The sequence below is a fragment of the Lissotriton vulgaris genome, chromosome 11 (genome assembly GCF_964263255.1).
Source record: "Lissotriton vulgaris chromosome 11, aLisVul1.2, whole genome shotgun sequence".
NCBI classification, from domain to species: Eukaryota; Metazoa; Chordata; class Amphibia; order Caudata; family Salamandridae; genus Lissotriton; species Lissotriton vulgaris.
This window is the reverse complement of record NC_141699.1, coordinates 935369531-935386998: the sequence shown is the minus strand read 5'-3', so window position 1 is coordinate 935386998 and position 17468 is coordinate 935369531. Positions and strand designations below refer to the sequence as shown.

The 17468-nt window shown below is 41.6% G+C and overlaps 1 protein-coding gene across 1 annotated transcript in view; it reads right to left on the bottom strand.

The window, feature by feature from the left end:
* Positions 1-2376: 2376 nt before the first annotated feature.
* The window catches only part of LOC147683704 (carboxypeptidase B-like), a 49282-nt gene continuing 34190 nt past the window's right edge, over positions 2377-17468 (bottom strand). The window contains exons 9-11 of the mRNA XM_086944078.1: positions 12995-13197; positions 4591-4675; positions 2377-2605 (exon numbers count right to left, since the gene is read on the bottom strand). Of these exons, the coding sequence (XP_086800204.1) occupies positions 2421-2605; positions 4591-4675; positions 12995-13197 (473 nt within the window). The 3' untranslated portion in view covers positions 2377-2420. The remainder of the gene's footprint in view (positions 2606-4590; positions 4676-12994; positions 13198-17468) is intronic.

The window sequence follows — 17468 nt, the reverse complement described above, 5'->3', positions numbered from 1 at the left end:
TTGTCGAAGTATACGTGGTCACCATACCATTGAAAAATACTCATGTGTGGCGATTGGAAAAATGATGACCCACTCGCCACCAGGTCAGATGATCTGGGAACACCGTCTAAAGTATTGAAGGAAGTAGGAAACCTTGGAATGACTATACAAACCAATGTTTTAAATAGCATAGCTTTGACTGGCGTGCCCCCCTCATGGTCCTCGGGGGTCATTGTACCTATTTATAAAAAAGGGGATAGGGCTGTCCCCAAAAATTACAGACCAATATCCCTGCTGGATACAACATCAAAGCTTATGGGACGGCTTCTCCTCTCCAGATTAGGCATTTGGGCTTCTGCAAATAAGATCTTGATCCTGTCACAGTATGGCTTCCAGCAGGGGAGGGGTACTGTGGACCAATGCTTGAACTTGGCACTGACTATTGAAAAATATACCAGTATGAAAGATGATAAACTATACATGGCCTTCATGGATCTGAGTGCGGCCTTCGAATGCCTGGTCCATGATAAATTATGGGATATAATGGAGAGGATGGGGGTTGAACCAGCTATCTTAAATTACATTAGGCAATCGTATGTACATGACATGGCTTCAGTGCACTAATCTAAATGGGGAAATTTCACACATCTCTTTAAAATTTCCAAAGGAGCCAGACAGGGCTGCATACTGGCCCCTTTTCTCTTCTCCCTATATACAAATGGAGTAGAGAAGGTGCTAACAGTGGCTACTAGGGACGTTCCTCTTTATGAAAATCAAATGCTACCGATATTGTCCTATGCAGACGATGCGGTTTTAATTGCAAGAACGGGGATAGGACTACAAAGGCTTATAACAGCGTATGTCTCTTTTATGGAATCACTACAGCTAAAAGTTAATCGATTTAAGTCCTTTATAATCATAGCTGGGGGCACTAAAACAGATAAAGTCCCGTATTGTAGCGCAGATGCTGGAAAAATTGAGGTTGTAGACCCTTTCCCTTACGTAGGTATTCTTTTTGATAAAGACCTGTCATGGGCGAAATTGATGGAAGGCAGGTGATGGAGAGTGGCATTGCTGCCGTAAAATCGTTTGCAAAGAAATTGGGCGCCAAACCCCTACTTTCAATAAAAAACATATATCAGGCTAGAGTAAAAGCGGCCGTGACTCATGGAGCTGGGGTCTGGGGTCTGGGGTACGGTTGCAGCTACACCTCTACAAATCATTGAAAATAATTTTTTTAAATCTGTAGTGGGCCTCCCTCTCTCCTTTATGAATGTGATCTTACACACAGAACTAACCCTCCCTTAGATATCAGATTACATAAAACTAGCCCCACTCCTCCTATGGCATTCCATTTGGAGGAGAGACAAATTACCTCTGACTCACGTGATAATTAGGAGTTGCATAGAGATGGAGAAATGGAAAAGATCTAAGTGGCTAAGTTATGTGGAGACAGTTTTAAAAGAGATAGGTCTTCACAAACTTTTTAAAGATCCTTTGGTCTGTAAGAGGGTGTCCAAGCAGAAAGTCATTGCTATGTTTATGTTGATGGCTGAATATAAGCGTAGGGAATACCAAAAAGAGAAACATGTAGCAGAGGTCTATTATCTTAACACACCATCAATGGAGGGAGATTTCTCTTACCTGGTCTACATAAACAGTTCACAACATAGATTCTTACAATTAAGATTCCGTACCAACTTGATTCCCTTAATGCTTGGCTACCCTGAAAAAACATATAACCACTCCAATCTAAGTTTGTGCCAGTGTGATAACATATCCCTTCAGACTGAACTGTATTTGGTTTTATTTTGCAAACTCTACAAGAGTGAGCGGAAGGCCTACTTGAAGCCAATTTCAAAGAAAATGGGCTTTAAGCAGTGTAGGTTAGCACTATCCTTTTTAAAAACACTCCAAGGTCCTTTGGTTTGCTTCTCTGTAATAACTTTCCTATGGGCTTGCATGATAAAAAAGGAAGGGGATGACATGCAGTAAATTGAGTTTGATTAGCAATCTCAATGTAACTAGATCCATTATATGAAATGTTTTTCTTCTATATTTCTTATCTCTTTTTTGTCTTTTATACACTCTCATCTCATCTTAGGATTGTGAAGAAATATTCGGAATTTTAAATGATAATATTATGTAATAAAAACATTTATAGATCGATTAGTATGTGCTTTTATGGTTATTTTTTTTAATATGACCGAATAAAGATGATGATGATGATGACTTTAGGAATCTTTGTCACTAATTTGTATGGAAAACTTCTTTTGCCCCTCTATTAACGATCCTCAAACATTTTTAAGTTATAAAGAAGTCTTTGTTTTGCTCATCAAAATCCTTTATTCCATTTGATACTGAATTTCCCCTTAAAGAAAAGTTAAGACACAGATATTGATTTTCAATCAATTTTATTACACTGAATTGTGCTCTGTTGCCTATACTTTCTTCTGGATATAGTCAGCAATATATTTGACTGCCAACATGGTCTCTTCACATGTAGGCTTGATCTGAGATTCGGGCAGGACGAATCCGTACCTTCCTGTGTCCCGGAGCTCAAAGGTGAAGGAATACCTGATGCCCTCATCATAGGCCCAGTCATCAGAGCCACCAGCAGCTGGATCTGCAATTGGGTAATAAAATAAATCATCGACAAATATTGAACTGGATGACAGAAGATACATATTTCATAAAAACCTTTTAAACCTGTCAATGTTAAAATAGAACTTATAATTTCAAAATATAACGCAAGTCAATCAAAATAAGAAATTGTGGGTGTATACATAACTTAGAAAGAAGATCAAACATTACAATTTCATCTAAACAAAAGTTTCAATAATGTGTTCTCTTGACTGCTCCATGAATATCACATTTGGACTAGGCACCAATATTGATCACCCTCTTGTGATTGAGATCAATTGTGCTTTGCGTTTGCGTATGGCTGGACCATCAAATAATGACTTGAACTACCCCCTTGTACTCAGAGACTACATTTATTTTGTCCTATTTGATTTATTAAACAAAAATGTTGTATGGAATATTGAAATACAAACAAGAGTATGCTAGTACCATGAAATCTCAAACATTACCTCCATCTTCAATTTAATTCTTCACGTTGAAATTGAAAAATTCATAAATAACAAGAGGTTTGCTACACTAACTTTAAAACAACCTAAAACCAGGAACATGTTGCCAGTACCACACTTTTCTAGAAGTTAATACACATGAAACACTCACATCCATGTATAATAATTTTTCTTAAACGTTAAATAAAATTGTGTACGTGCTCCTTCTGATGCACATATTTATTTTATGAGTTGTAATTAGTTTAGCCACACAGCTGCGTGCCTTAAAAGAAGCTTGTTTCAAGAGCTGCCTTATCAGGGATATTTTGAAAGTGGATAGACATCTTTTTGATCTAATAAAAAATGAACGATTTTGCTCTGGGCATTATGAATTAAGAGCTTTCATCACAGCCTAAGGCTGAATATTATTGCTGTCTGAAACACAGACAAGCAGATAAGAGGAATTAAAAGAGTCATTGCGTCGTGGTAAGATGTCTTTGAAGGGGCCAGATTAATATTGACCCTAGTCTGAGGTGTCTACTGAAGAACAGTTCCAAGGCCGGACTGGCCATCCTGGCAAGCGGGCAATTCCCCGGGAGGCTGGAGCCCCAGGAGGCCGGTATTGACACTTGAAGGCCGGTTTCAGTCTCTAGGAATTATTGTGCTCATTACCGATTATCCATCACCACCCCCTTTTGTACCATTACCGATCGCGGCCGCAACTTGTAAGGTTCTAGCGCACATCAGCACGTCTGCCCATGCGGGCAGAAATGATATTTTTTTCCAGGGCTGTTTTTAAGTTTCCAGTCCGGCCCTGAACAGTTCACAGTTTTGAGGGATTCCCATCTAGCTTGTAGGCATTTTTTCTGATGAAAGTACTCCTAGCGCTATAGCAGAAGCACTTACTCCAATCTCGAATGCAGTGGGCCACCAGCATTTGTTGTATTTCAGAAGCAATCCCCCAAAGTGGGGATCTCTTTCCAAATATATATATATTTTTAAACAATGTCCTTAATGTTCAGGAACTTTTCTCCCTGTTCCTGGGGACCCAGTGGGTTTTCCCTGCACCGATCTGCCATGCCTCGCGTGGTGGGCTTCATTGGGAAACATCTTCACCTAAAGGACCCTCTAAATAGGGTAAACCTCCCAAAGCACTAGAGTTGGTGGACATATGACATACAGTCTGCCACCAAAGATTATGAGTCAGCAAAGCCAGCAGAGGGCCTAATAGCACGCAATCTGTGTGTCACCCACCTCTAGATGGGGTGGGTGAGCTCCATGTTAGGCAAGTAGCAACCCTGCTGGTTTACAACAAGATTTCCACTTACCTAAACTCTAATTGAACCCCTAAATCTCTTGTAGTACCTCCTCATAGTGACACCACATGTAAAACAAGTTTGGAAGAAAGCTGTGTAGTGTGTTTCTTTTTTAATCTATAAAATGCGTTTTATACTAGTGTAATTTAGGTGTGGCAAGTTACAAGAGAAATATACACATAAAAATGCTGTTTTGTATGTTCTGTGTAATGGGATATTAAACTTACAGATTGTTGCGGCGCCTGGACCGTAATTGTATCTTGTGTTGTACATGCTGGACAGTTGTGCGACAGCAGCTTTGGAAATGGCGCTCTGAAATGAAAAAAAACCATATATTTAGTTACAATTTACACTACAGCCGAATTAGCAGTTTGTTTTCTATTTATATCCCAGACAATAATCTCGACAACTGTTTATCTTATACTTCAGACACCCAGTAAGAAATATTCTAATGGATGGTGATATTCCGTAAAATAATCTAGGGCCACAAAAGGTCTATTATACATTATTCATTATGCATGGTGATATTATATACAATATATTAAGGCCCAAAAAGTTTCAGAGCTTTTGAAAGGGATACATAAAATGTATTCCCAACCTTGTTCAATAACATTATTGATAATTATGTTAGCGGTCTCTGTAAAAACAACTATAGGGGCATATTACCAAGGAACTGCATTAGAAATATCGCCTCTTTAGCGGAAGGAAACTGCTGCTAAAACAGTGATAATGGGCTTGATAATATGGCGTAGAGACTTGCAATAGAAGCCCATGTTAACACCAGAACATGGGCTTCTTTTGGAATTCTCAAGGGCATATTATCAAGCCATTATTGCCGCTTTAGCAGCAGTTTCCTGCCACTAAAGCGGCGATAATTTTAACGCCGTTCCTTGATAATATGCCCTGTAGTCTCCTAATGTGTAAGCCTTTCAGTCACCTAAGATAAAGGGGCAGATTTATATATTTTTTTGAATAACGCAGCAGGGGGAAAAAGTAGCACAGAACAATATTTACAAAAAATGGCCTTCTATTATTCTCATCAACTACGCTGGTGCAAAGAGAGTCTGCTTAGAGACATGGACAGCATTTGCTTTTGGAAAAGGGGGTGGTGATGGCCAGAGTTTCTGAATGATGCAGAATACTCTTACCCAGTCAAGAGATCAGGGCTTGATCCATCACCGTTTTTTAGCTCACTGCACCATCCCAGCTCAGAACCTGGCTACATGGAAATTCGTCTGTTCCTGTCCTAGTGGATGATGGGGACAGGGTAAACCAAACTACCAAGCCAATTCCTATACTGGGAAGTAAACAAGCTTACAGGGACCGGTTTCTGGCATTTCAGCCGTCGTCGGCCCGGCTTGCTTGAATCCTGATGGTGCAATGAGCAAGGGACTTACGTCTGAGTATACCCTCCCACACTTAGTGTGGACAAAATTGATTTTGGAAAAGGGGGTGGTGATGGACAGAGTTTCTGAATGATGCAGAATACTCTTACCCAGTCAAGAGATCAGGGCGTGATCCATCACCGTTTTTTAGCTCACTGCACCATCCCAGCTCAGAACCTGGCTACATGCAAATTAGTCTGTTCCTGTCCCAGTGCATGATGGGAACAGGGCAAACCAAACTACCAAGCCAATTCCTATACTGGGAAGGAAACAAGCTTCCGGGGACCGGTTTCTGGCATTTCAGCCGTCGTCGGCCCGGCTTGCTTGAATCCTGATGGTGCAATGAGCAAGGGACTCACGTCTGAGTATACCCTCCCACACTTAGTGTGGACAAAATCGATTTTGGAAAAGGGGGTGGTGATGGACAGAGTTTCTGAATGATGCAGAATACTCTTACCGAGTCAAGAGATCAGGGCTTGATCCATCACCGTTTTTTAGCTCACTGCACCATCCCAGCTCAGAACCTGGCTACATGCAAATTAGTCTTCCTGTCCCAGTGCATGATGGGAACAGGGCAAACCAAACTACCAAGCCAATTCCTATACTGGGAAGGAAACAAGCTTCCGGGGACCAGTTTCTGGCATTTCAGCCGTCGTCGGCCCGGCTTGCTTGAATCCTGATGGTGCAATGAGCAAGGTACTCACGTCTGAGTATACCCTCCCACACTTAGTGTGGACAAAATCGATTTTGGAAAAGGGGGTGGTGATGGACAGAGTTTCTGAATGATGCAGAATACTCTTACCCAGTCAAGAGATCAGGGCTTGATCCATCACCGTTTTTTAGCTCACTGCACCATCCCAGCTCAGAACCTGGCTACATGCAAATTAGTCTGTTCCTGTCCCAGTGCATGATGGGAACAGGGCAAACCAAACTACCAAGCCAATTCCTATACTGGGAAGGAAACAAGCTTCCGGGGACCGGTTTCTGGCATTTCAGCCGTCGTCGGCCCGGCTTGCTTGAATCCCGATGGTGCAATGAGCAAGGGACTCACATCTGAGTATACCCTCCCACACTTAGTGTGGACAAAATCGATTTTGGAAAAGGGGGTGGTGATGGACAGAGTTTCTGAATGATGTAGAATACTCTTACCCAGTCAAGAGATCAGGGCTTGATCCATCACCGTTTTTTAGCTCACTGCACCATCCCAGCTCAGAACCTGGCTACATGCAAATTAGTCTGTTCCTGTCCCAGTGCATGATGGGAACAGGGCAAACCAAACTACCAAGCTAATTCCTATTCTGGGAAGGAAACAAGCTTCCGGGAACCGGTTTCTGGCATTTCAGCCGTCGTCGGCCCGGCTTGCTTGAATCCTGATGGTGGACAGCATTTGCACCATGGTTCAAAGGTCTGTGTGCAATGTCTAGCATATGTTCTGTACTGGAAATATACCCACCCAGTACACAATCCTAGGTCTAGACAAATTCTGTATTCTTTCACACATTGGATGTGTGTGGCACAGTGCAACGAAACGCAATGTGTGTATTCTTTCTAGAATTTAAAACATTTAGTCAGCGTTGCACTTGCTTCAATGAGGTGTTATTTGTATACTCTGTCTACCTTAATCAGACTTTGCGTCCAAAACTATGAGCGATTGCGCTGATCTAATCAAGCATCACCCATGTAACACCCCTGTAACACAAAGTGACACAAAGCAATGCAAAGCACAATTTGTGTCAAGAAAAGGGCACCTTTCCAGTGTGAAGTGCTCCCAAATGGGCAAGATAGCAGTCGGTGTGCTGCAATCACAGATGGAGATTTGACAACGTTTTTTTGCTTACAATTTAAAGCTGGGGTGTGCATAATATGAGGCTCAAAGGCACACATATTGATTTTTCCAGATTAAGAACCTAATTTAGAGTTTGGTGAATGGGGTACTCCATCACAAACGTAACAGATATCCTTCCCTCCTTTTTACTAGTGCTTTTTATCCTAAGGTGGTGCCCGTCGGACAAACCTATCAGGCCCTACGTTCATAACTTCTGCACTACTTGAGACGTTTTAATCAGAGCTGGTTTCTGTGTATCAGTTGCTGCTCTAGTTTCACAATTTTCTAACACATCCCTAAATGTTGCTTAATTTATTAACCTCTGAAGGATTTAAAGCTGAGCTGACCCTGCCCAAGTTCATAAGACCTTATGGCCCAAAAGATCACACACAAATGTAATCTATGATGATCCAGTGGCATTTCTATTAATAATATCCATCCACACTTGTGTTTTTTTTACATATGAAGCTTCTTATAAATGTATAGTCTGTGCAATTGCATAATGACACTTCTTTTAAAGGATTCCATGGAATAGCTACAGGCTGATAACATCTCAGTTGCCATGAAGACACTCCAAACATCACCTGCAAATGTGCAAATGTGCATCAAGTTGCTTTTGTGAATCATGGTTTGTCAGCTTCTGTCTCTGTGTAAGATCAAACATTTGTACTTTTAGGGTAGGGTATCAACTGCTGGGTTACATGCATTCCATCTTTTCTCCATAATTTGCTTTGCCTAACCAGTGCAATATGTTGCTTTCAGTTGGTGCAAATGTACGGTCAAATTTACTATTATTTCGTTCAATACCATGTAGCAACCAAAGTTGCTAAGCTCCGGTGCTTTGCAGAAAGGAAAGAGAACAGGTCATTCATTGCCATAGCGCAATTTGGTTCCCATGTACCATACAAACACCGTTCAACCATAGTGCAACAGTGTATGTACATAATACCCAGCCTAGATTTTTGCACGGGAAAGATAGCCTCCCAGTGAACAACACTATGCTTAGACTAACTTTAAAACATTTCCCACTTTATTTGTGTGCGGTACAGTGCAGCACACATACAAATTGAGAAAAGTTTGGAAAAAATAAAGGCCCACATGCATCAAGCACTTTTTCATTCGCAAACGGTGCGATTCCTTAAAATCGGCCGTTTGTGAATGCAAAAGTGCTTTTTGGGATGCATGAAGCAATTTTAGAATTCACAACATTGTTGCGAGTTCTAAAATTGCGGGTGCTTTTAAGAAGTCGCAGATGTGCGACTTCTTAAAAGCAATGCATCATTACTTTGACAAGTGGAAATTCGCAATTAGGGTTCCAAATTTACCGAGTGGTTGAACCACTCGGTAAATTTGGAAAAAGTGTTTAAAATGCTTTAAATGTTTTTTTTTCAACATTCATGTTTCACACACACATGTCCTTAGGACATGTGTGTGTGAAACATGATGCGAAAAATACATTTCAGGGGTGCATGGGGGGGTCCTTTGGACCCCCCACTGCACTCATGAAATTTTCTAAGTGCCACTCGCAATTTGCATTGACTCCTATGGGCCTTTTGGCCCATAGGAATCAATGGGAATTGCGAAAATTAACTTAAGAATTCGGTATTTCTTTGGGATTCGGTAAAAATTGCGATTTTTACTGAATCACAAAGAAATACCGAAAAAAATGATGCATAGCATTTTCCACTTCTTAATTTGCGATTCCTTATTTTTCGCAAATTAAGAAATGCAAAATGACACAATGATGCATGTGGGCCAAAATGTTTCCCCTACTTTTCCGTGGCCCCGAAGAGGCATTTTTTGTGTGTAAAGAGCTGTCTACAAATGTCTGTAGATAGATTCATGGGCAAAAACTATGGTTGGTGGAATGGGAACCATATGTACCACTCATGTGGCACCCTCTTGACGCACTGCACTAACACAAAGTACTTTGCGCCTCTTTTATGCAAAAATGTTTGCGTTGGAAAGTAAATTCCATATCAACACTTTGCACCGGTTTGCTTCACTTTTGGTGACTGTGCACTGGTGCAAAGTGATCCTAGATCTGGCCAATTGTTCCTGCACTGGTCAGCTAGTGAAAATATCATTTTAAACTAATCAGTTAGTGCAAAGCTGCTGCAAATTGGCTGAATAGCAGTGCAAAAGTCATCAGTCCTCTATGCAGCACATGCAATCCGGCCCTAGCGTTTTTAAAGAGTAAAGAGCACTACTTTCATCTGTACATTTGTCCTGATGACGAGTTGCATGTACTGCCATTGGCTTGGCTATGCTGTTGACCTCACCCTATGAAATGTTCATTTTATTGGAATATTTTCTGGGCCTTGTTTCCTCCAAATCAATATGTTATTTCATTAACTGCATATTTTTAACTGCCTATAGAATACGTTTTGGTTATTGCATGCCTGGATATATATGTTCTATGGTAGACCCTGTGCATATTTGTAATTTTGATCTACTACCTACTCTATGCTTCTTGATGTGCCCCCTGTGCTTATTATTTTGTAGCAATGCAGAACCATTTGCCCCTGATTACAAGGAACCAGGGGCCTCATTTATGAGAAATGACGCATCACTGCGTGAAAGCAGCGATGTGTCACTTCTCAGTGCGCACTCCTTGCGACATTCATGATGCGTCATATTTAATGTATGACGCATCATGTTGCAAGGAGTTACAGATACGTCAGTATTTCTGACGTATCTGTAAGCGCAAAAGTGACGCATTGCTGGAGTGTGTCACAAAAGTGACGCAACTCCAGCAATGCGTCCTTTCACATGGGGCAAGCCCCATGTGAAAGGGCCTGCGTCAGTCTTACGCCTTCTGTGAGGCAGGCGCAAGATTTTGAGGCATCGGTGTCCTAAAAGTGACGTAGTGAAATCTCATAGATTTCACTGCGTCACTTCTACGACCCTTCCTTGCGTCAATATGCCCCCCTTGCATACATTATACCTGGCGCAGGTATAATGTGGCGCAGGGGTTTACAAAGTGACGCATCTACCTAGATGCGTCACTTTGTAAATATGGCGCAACAAGGCGCATTTTTTACGCCACTGGTGCGTCACAAAAAGTGACGCACCTGCGGCGTAAAAGTGATGCACAGCCTCATAAATGAGGCCCCAGGTGCTAATCCCAAATCGCGTGGCATTAACCCATGTGTTAGTGGCCCATCTGCAAAGTGGGCACCCTATGGTATTTGTCCATAAATGAGGCCTGGTGTTTTCTCTCACTTAGTACCCCCTACCAACCCGCATTTCTCTCCCTTTCCACTGCCACTTTAGCCCCTGTTGTGCATCCTGCTTGTCGCGTAATGCATTTTAATATTATATGCGAGCGTGATTGTTAGGAAATTTGGATTGTGAATTTTAACAACATTTTGCATGTTTGCTCCCTGTAACTCCCTCTTTTCCACTTCAGCTCCTAGGTAAAAAAAAGAAATTCCACTATTTAGATCTATTTTACCCATTTGTAAGTGCACTTTGTGCAATAAAAACATCTTCACTCATTTAGCTATTGGAATTTTAGAACACAATTAAAAAAAAGTTCACATGAATGCGAAAAAAAGAACTGTTAGTTGGGTCCAGTATGGCAGTTCAACAAGTAAATGTTGCACCACTGCGAAAAAGTGTGCAATGAGTCCTTCTTGATGGTTGCTCTCTGTTTGTTAAAGACAGAATGGGAAACAAATTGTTCTGACAAATCTGGCGAATTATTTCATGCCCTTGGCCTTTTAAAGAAAACTTTCAATTAAAATTACGTGCTGCTATGCGGAAACTAAGAGATGATTCGATAATTTATTGTAGGTTTCTTCTGAAAACGAGTAATTTCTTCGAAACCAAGACTGCATACATGCTCAGAATATATACTCGAGAAATGTTTTTATTAGATTTCCAGGAATCCGTTAGTTTATTGTCACATCTGGTTCCTGGATGGATTCTGGTCCCCTTGCCAGGAAATGTTGTCATGCTACGTACATATTAAAGTTGAAGACAGGCCTGTGTTAGTGCACGTGCTCCCTTTAACAAGCATAGGATGATTCACAAGCAGAATGTAGTAAAACGCATTACACCTTCTAAAGATGCGAGTATGCGAGTTCTTGGAAGGCCAAATCATTCATGAAGCTTTCTCTATGACAAATGTCACCCTTATATCTTCTTAAAGGATAACAAAAACTCCCACATACGATTTTATTTTAATAATCTCTTTGCATGCCACTGGTCCTATTTGTATGGGCATAAATCAGTTAATTATATAAATATGCATTCATTATGATAGAAGTGCGAAATTATTGTCTTCTAACATATTTTGGCGGGCTTTTAGATCTTGCTGCTGGTGGTGAAACTCATGAAAATGACATTTGCACCCATTTGCATGCACCTATTTTGGGGTTGACCAGAAATAGCACTCACTCCTGTGTTTAGAGAGGGAAGCCTTAAGGTCATACCTGATGGTAATTGCCTATATAAATCAGTTAGCCTGTGGTTATCATGTATGCAAGCCAATTGCAAGTACTGTTTGAACAAGTTAATCCCAATTTTCTGATTTAGGCAATATTTGGGTTGATAATATACTCGACATATAGCCAACCCCTGTTGAGCATGGCTGTTAGAGATGGGATATCCTATATAATAAAAAATAAAAAAAACAGGAACATCTTTAAGGGTAAATTATGGGTTATTCTGCTCGTAACACATTAATTTATGCTTGAGATTATTTAGCAATTCCCTCGAAACTACAGATTACCCTAAATATGATTATGAATATAAGTAGCAAACTATTAAATTGGCCTGTCATGGTAACCTACACAGACCACAGCTTGTGCTCCCAACATACAAACCATAACTAGGCCATCAAATACACTGACTGTGACCTGGCAATAATCATACTGATACATAGCACACAATGGCAACCTAACATTATGAAATAACAACACATTTCCAAAGATAACCTACTGCATCCATAGTGATGCCATCCATAATGTCAATGATAATGTGATATGTAATATCTTCAGTAATAATACTAATAATCCAGTATTTGTAAAGTGCGACCAAATCACCCCTAAGGGTCCCAAGGCGCTGGGGGCCGTCTGGGAGATTAAGTGAGCTATTGCCCAGAGCCACATGATGCTGAGCTGAGCTACCTCTAGTGTCGGGGTACAAACCGCAAGCCCCAATCACTGGAGTCAGCCGCTCTGGACATTGAGCCACACCTCTTCCTCCATGTAATTTGTCATGTCGTGTCACGCCATGTATTAGTGCAAACACAGTGCATTTAAGGGGCCATTTATGGTTTTATAGCTTGGGTGTGAGTAATGTTTCTGTCAGTCACAACAGAAGTCCCCATTGCTACTGGATAGTTTTAAGAATGAAGGGTGATTTTATCAAATCTAAAAATAACAAGTCTAAAAAAATGCCTTCTGTACTCACCAGTTCAGCATTGTTGCTTACAAGACTGTAAGTGTAGGAGTAAGGGTACAGCAGCAGCTGGCTGTAGGAATGAACAGTAATGTAGCCCCGGATGGTTGAGAGATGGCTACGAATGAAGTTAGCTAAAGCCTTTGTTTCCTTTTCTGATTCAGGTGCTGGGCCACAGTATGTCTCATCACATGGATTTTTAGAAGCACCAGCAGCTGTAAAGAAAAATATACTTAACTCAACTAACAGTTTTTACAACAAGGTGTGTGCTTGAAAAAAAACATATGGATAAGTGCGGTGACCCTATCCTTCCACTCAGTTCCAATCTGTGGAGGCTCTATCCAGAAGGAACCTAACATCTGTAAGGATGCCTGAGTTGTTACAAGGATGCCTGAAGCATGGTAGCCAGTGAGAGCAGAAGTGGACTATATCTCAGTAAAAAAGGCACATTGCTGTTCTCTCCCTTCCACGCAATGGAGAGTAGTGAGTCGCCTTGCTGCGTTGCATGAACAGTTAGTACTATCAGGCTCAAGTGTTTGACTGGTGCAGGAAAATCAGAAGGTTTTTTGGCGTATCTAAATTGTCTTACTAGGTTGGAGACCACAGATACATCACTGTACAAGAGGTACTTCTCTGAGTGGCTAAGGCAGGGACAGGTAAATGATGTATAGTGAGTCATATCCAGGAATTGGGCACTTGTTGGCAGGAGGAAGCCCCACCATAATAGGGGTCATATGTAGGCACACTCCGGGTTATTCGAGGAAACCCCAGGAAAGTCACTCGGGAGATGCCTTCAGAAACTAGTAAGTAAATATAAGCCTTTTGTGGTTGAACTTTTGAAGAAAAAAAACTACACCTAGTGGGAAAGTGAAAATAGAGAGGTCTCTTTTTCAGGCTCTAATCTGCAAGAAAAGAAATTAAGGCAAAGTTCACATCATGGGATGGGGCTCAGCATGTCAAAATAGACATATATAATAATTCTGACACTTAGAAACCTAAATCTGAGAATGTTGTGAGAAGGCATCCAACAATGTAGATGAGCTTGCATGCTCATCACATCCAAGATCTACTTCAAGGTCAATAGTGTGACCTTTCCCATAAACTTCATTCAATAAGAGCTGTAATAGAGATAATTGCAAATATGAGAAATTAGAGTAGTAGTTTTTTTCTTTCAGCTAAATCCACATTTACAAGACTTTTACCAAAAAAGGCTCAAAGTCACCTTACAACAAACATACAACTCCTTATTTCCATTTATTCCATGTGCTCCCTTGATACAGACAAACACTGGTCTTGTGCAACTTTTGCTCAGAATTGCTGCTTATAACTGTGTCTCACTGGTATTCCTCATTGAGGGGTAGATATACAAGCCCCCTGTGCCACCAGTACGTCACTTTTCGTGACATACTGGTGGCGTAGGTGCCTCCTCCATATTTACAGGGAGAGGAAAAGCCACCCTGTGCAGGAAGGTGCCCCTTCCTGCACAAAAACAATCTCTCCACGACGCAGGCATTCGCAAGGGGGCCTGCGCCAGCGCACAGCTGCAGTTTTGCGCCAGCGCAGGGAGAAGCACAGAGATGCAACATAGTTTTGCAAATATGTTGCATCCCTGCGCTTCGGAAGTGCCGCAGTGTGGAGCAGCCAAAGGGCTTGCGGTGCCGTGCTGTGACACTTCCTCGTAGATCTGCCACCTAGGGCCTCATTTATGAGGCCTTGCGTCAGTTTTGCGCTGCGAATGCGTCACTTTTTGTGACGCATCTGCGGCGTAAAACATGCGCCTTGTTGCGCCATATTTAAAAAGTGACGCATCTAGGTAGATGCGTCACTTTTTAAACCCCTGCGCCACATTATACCTGCGTCAGGTATAATGTATGCAGAGGGGGCGTTCCCCCGCAAAAAGCCTCGTAATAGTGACGCAGTGAAATCTATGAGATTTCACTGCGTCACTTTTAGGATGCGGTTGCGCATTATACCTGACGCAGGTATAATGTGGCGCAGGGGTTTAAAAAGTGACGCATCTACCTAGATGCGTCACTTTTTAAATATGGCGCAACAAGGCGCATGTTTTACGCCGCAGATGCGTCACAAAAAGTGACGCATTCGCAGCGCAAAACTGACGCAAGGCCTCATAAATGAGGCCCTAGTATTTTGATTGTACCAAACTTAGCATATGCTTTCTCTGTCTTAAAATATTTCCCTTGTACCACAAACCTTTTTAACTAGAGCAGCCAATTTAATTCCGTGTCCATTGTTCATCTTTCTTTATCTTGATTACTTACACTGCACAACATTTGCATTAGTAGACATTGTCGATATTCTCTATGACGTGAAATGGATGAGCGCATGAGGTGCTTTGAACTGGAAAATAGGAAGTTGTACGCTTTTGATCTGCTGGAGCAGGGCATTTCTACTCATGCTTTTGTCGGAATTGCTTGAATATATCTGTCCTAACCATTTACTCTTTAATGGCTATGTTTGGACATCAACAAAACAGGATGTTTCAAAAGTCACAAGAATCAGACATTTGTTTGGGGCATGGAGGAACGCGAATAGGTTGAGGGAGGACTCTCATTTACGTAGCGCTCTGAATTATGGTATAATAAGAAACACCGGCTGTCAGAATTACTTTTTCTGTTTATAATTAAAAAATATTGATATAAATGTAAATCATCCAAAGTACTTAAAGTATAATATTTTGTATGGTTTTATTATTATTATCTTATTTTTAGACTTACTTTTAATAGCCAAGCAGCATATGCCACCGTGACACTTTGGACCAGTACTGTTTTTTGGAGAAGTAGACATGGTATTTTTCAATTTGTGGTTTCACTGCTAGCATAGACATATATGGCAAATTCACAAATGTATTTTTGGCCAGTTACACCTGGAATTTACAGACCAGTGCGGAGGCATCCACAGTAGTAAATCCCATGCAAGAGATAGGAAATGAGTATTGCAAGGCATTGCTTTTATTGTACCTTTGTGAACCACTGTTAGATCTGGCATCTTTGGCGTGTTTCCCCTGCCCTTTTGCTTTCTGAACTCCTGGGTTTGACTCAGTTTTTGCTGGTTTAGTGTCCCTGCGCACTTTCTCACTACGGTCCAGTGTTAAAGTGCAAGTGCTCTTATTGTAAATTGTATTAAGGATTGGAGTTTCCTTGATTGGCATATTTGATTAACTGGGAACTCCATAGTAAAGTGCACTGAGAGTGGCAGTGCCTGTAAATCAAATGCTGCTGGTGGGCTTGCAGCACCGATTGTGCCACCATGGTTCTCAGACCTGCCAAAGCAGTGTCTGCACACAGTTTTTACTGCTATGTCAACCTGGCAAGTGTACCCACTTGCCAAGCTCTAACCTTCCCTGTTATTACATGAAAGTTACCCCTAAGGGAGGCCCAAGGTACCCCTATGGGCATGGTATAGCGTATGTGAAAGGTAGGACACGTAATGGTATGAGTGACATGTCCTGATAGTGAAATACAGTGCATTTAGTTTTTCCCTATTGAAAAGCTATCTGTCCCTTAGGATAGAATGGGAGTTTGCTTATAATATCTTATGAGTATATATTCCCATTGGGACAAGGTAGAGAAATGGAGTTTAGCATGCCTGAACTCAGAATATAGAAATGCGTCATTTAGTAAAGATGATTTTTATGTTCTGTGTTTGAAAATACCACTTTTAGAAAGTAGGCATTTTCTTGCTTATCCATCCTGTGTGCCTCTGCTGGGTTGTGGATAGACTGTCTGGCTTTAGAGTGACAGGGGCTGGGGATGTGCATTCTCTTCAGACAGCTACTGGGGGGGTTGAGGTGTGTCCTGCCTCTGCTGAATGAGTCAGGGCTGGGCTGAATAGACCTGGGGTGCATTTAGAGTATTTGGAGGAGATTTCCTTTCACCTGAATGGTCTTGGTCTGTCTTGGACAATGCTGTCTCCAACCCTGCCAGGAAGCAGGACCAGAGAAGACTGAACTGGTTTAGGCTGAGCACAGACACTCTCTGCTCAAAAGAAAAAGAGAAACTGAGTATAAATATTTGGGCCCAGACCCCATAACTTTAGAACTCACTTGGATTAAGGAAACTGCCAAGAAGAAGAGCTGGAAGAACTTCCAGGAGGAGTACTACCCATTTGATGTGTTGTTGATTTGCTGGGTTGGCCTGCAGTCACTGCTTCTGCCTTGGGCAGTGAAAGGATTGGACTGAACTTTTTTCACTTGTTGCTAAGCATCTCCAAGGGCTTGAATTTAACTTGCCTCCTGTTCATGAAGTTTCAGGGACAGCAAAGATTTCCCCTACCCCTGGGTACTGACATTGGAACCATGGGTTTCAGTTGCCACAGAGGGGTAAAGCAGCCAACACCATCACCGACTCCACTGCTGGCTCTGTGTCCTGAATGCACCACTACATTTTGCACCGCAACCCTCGTCTCAACGATGATGATGACTGCCACCAAGCCTTTGCTTGCACTGCTACCTGTGGGCATCACACTC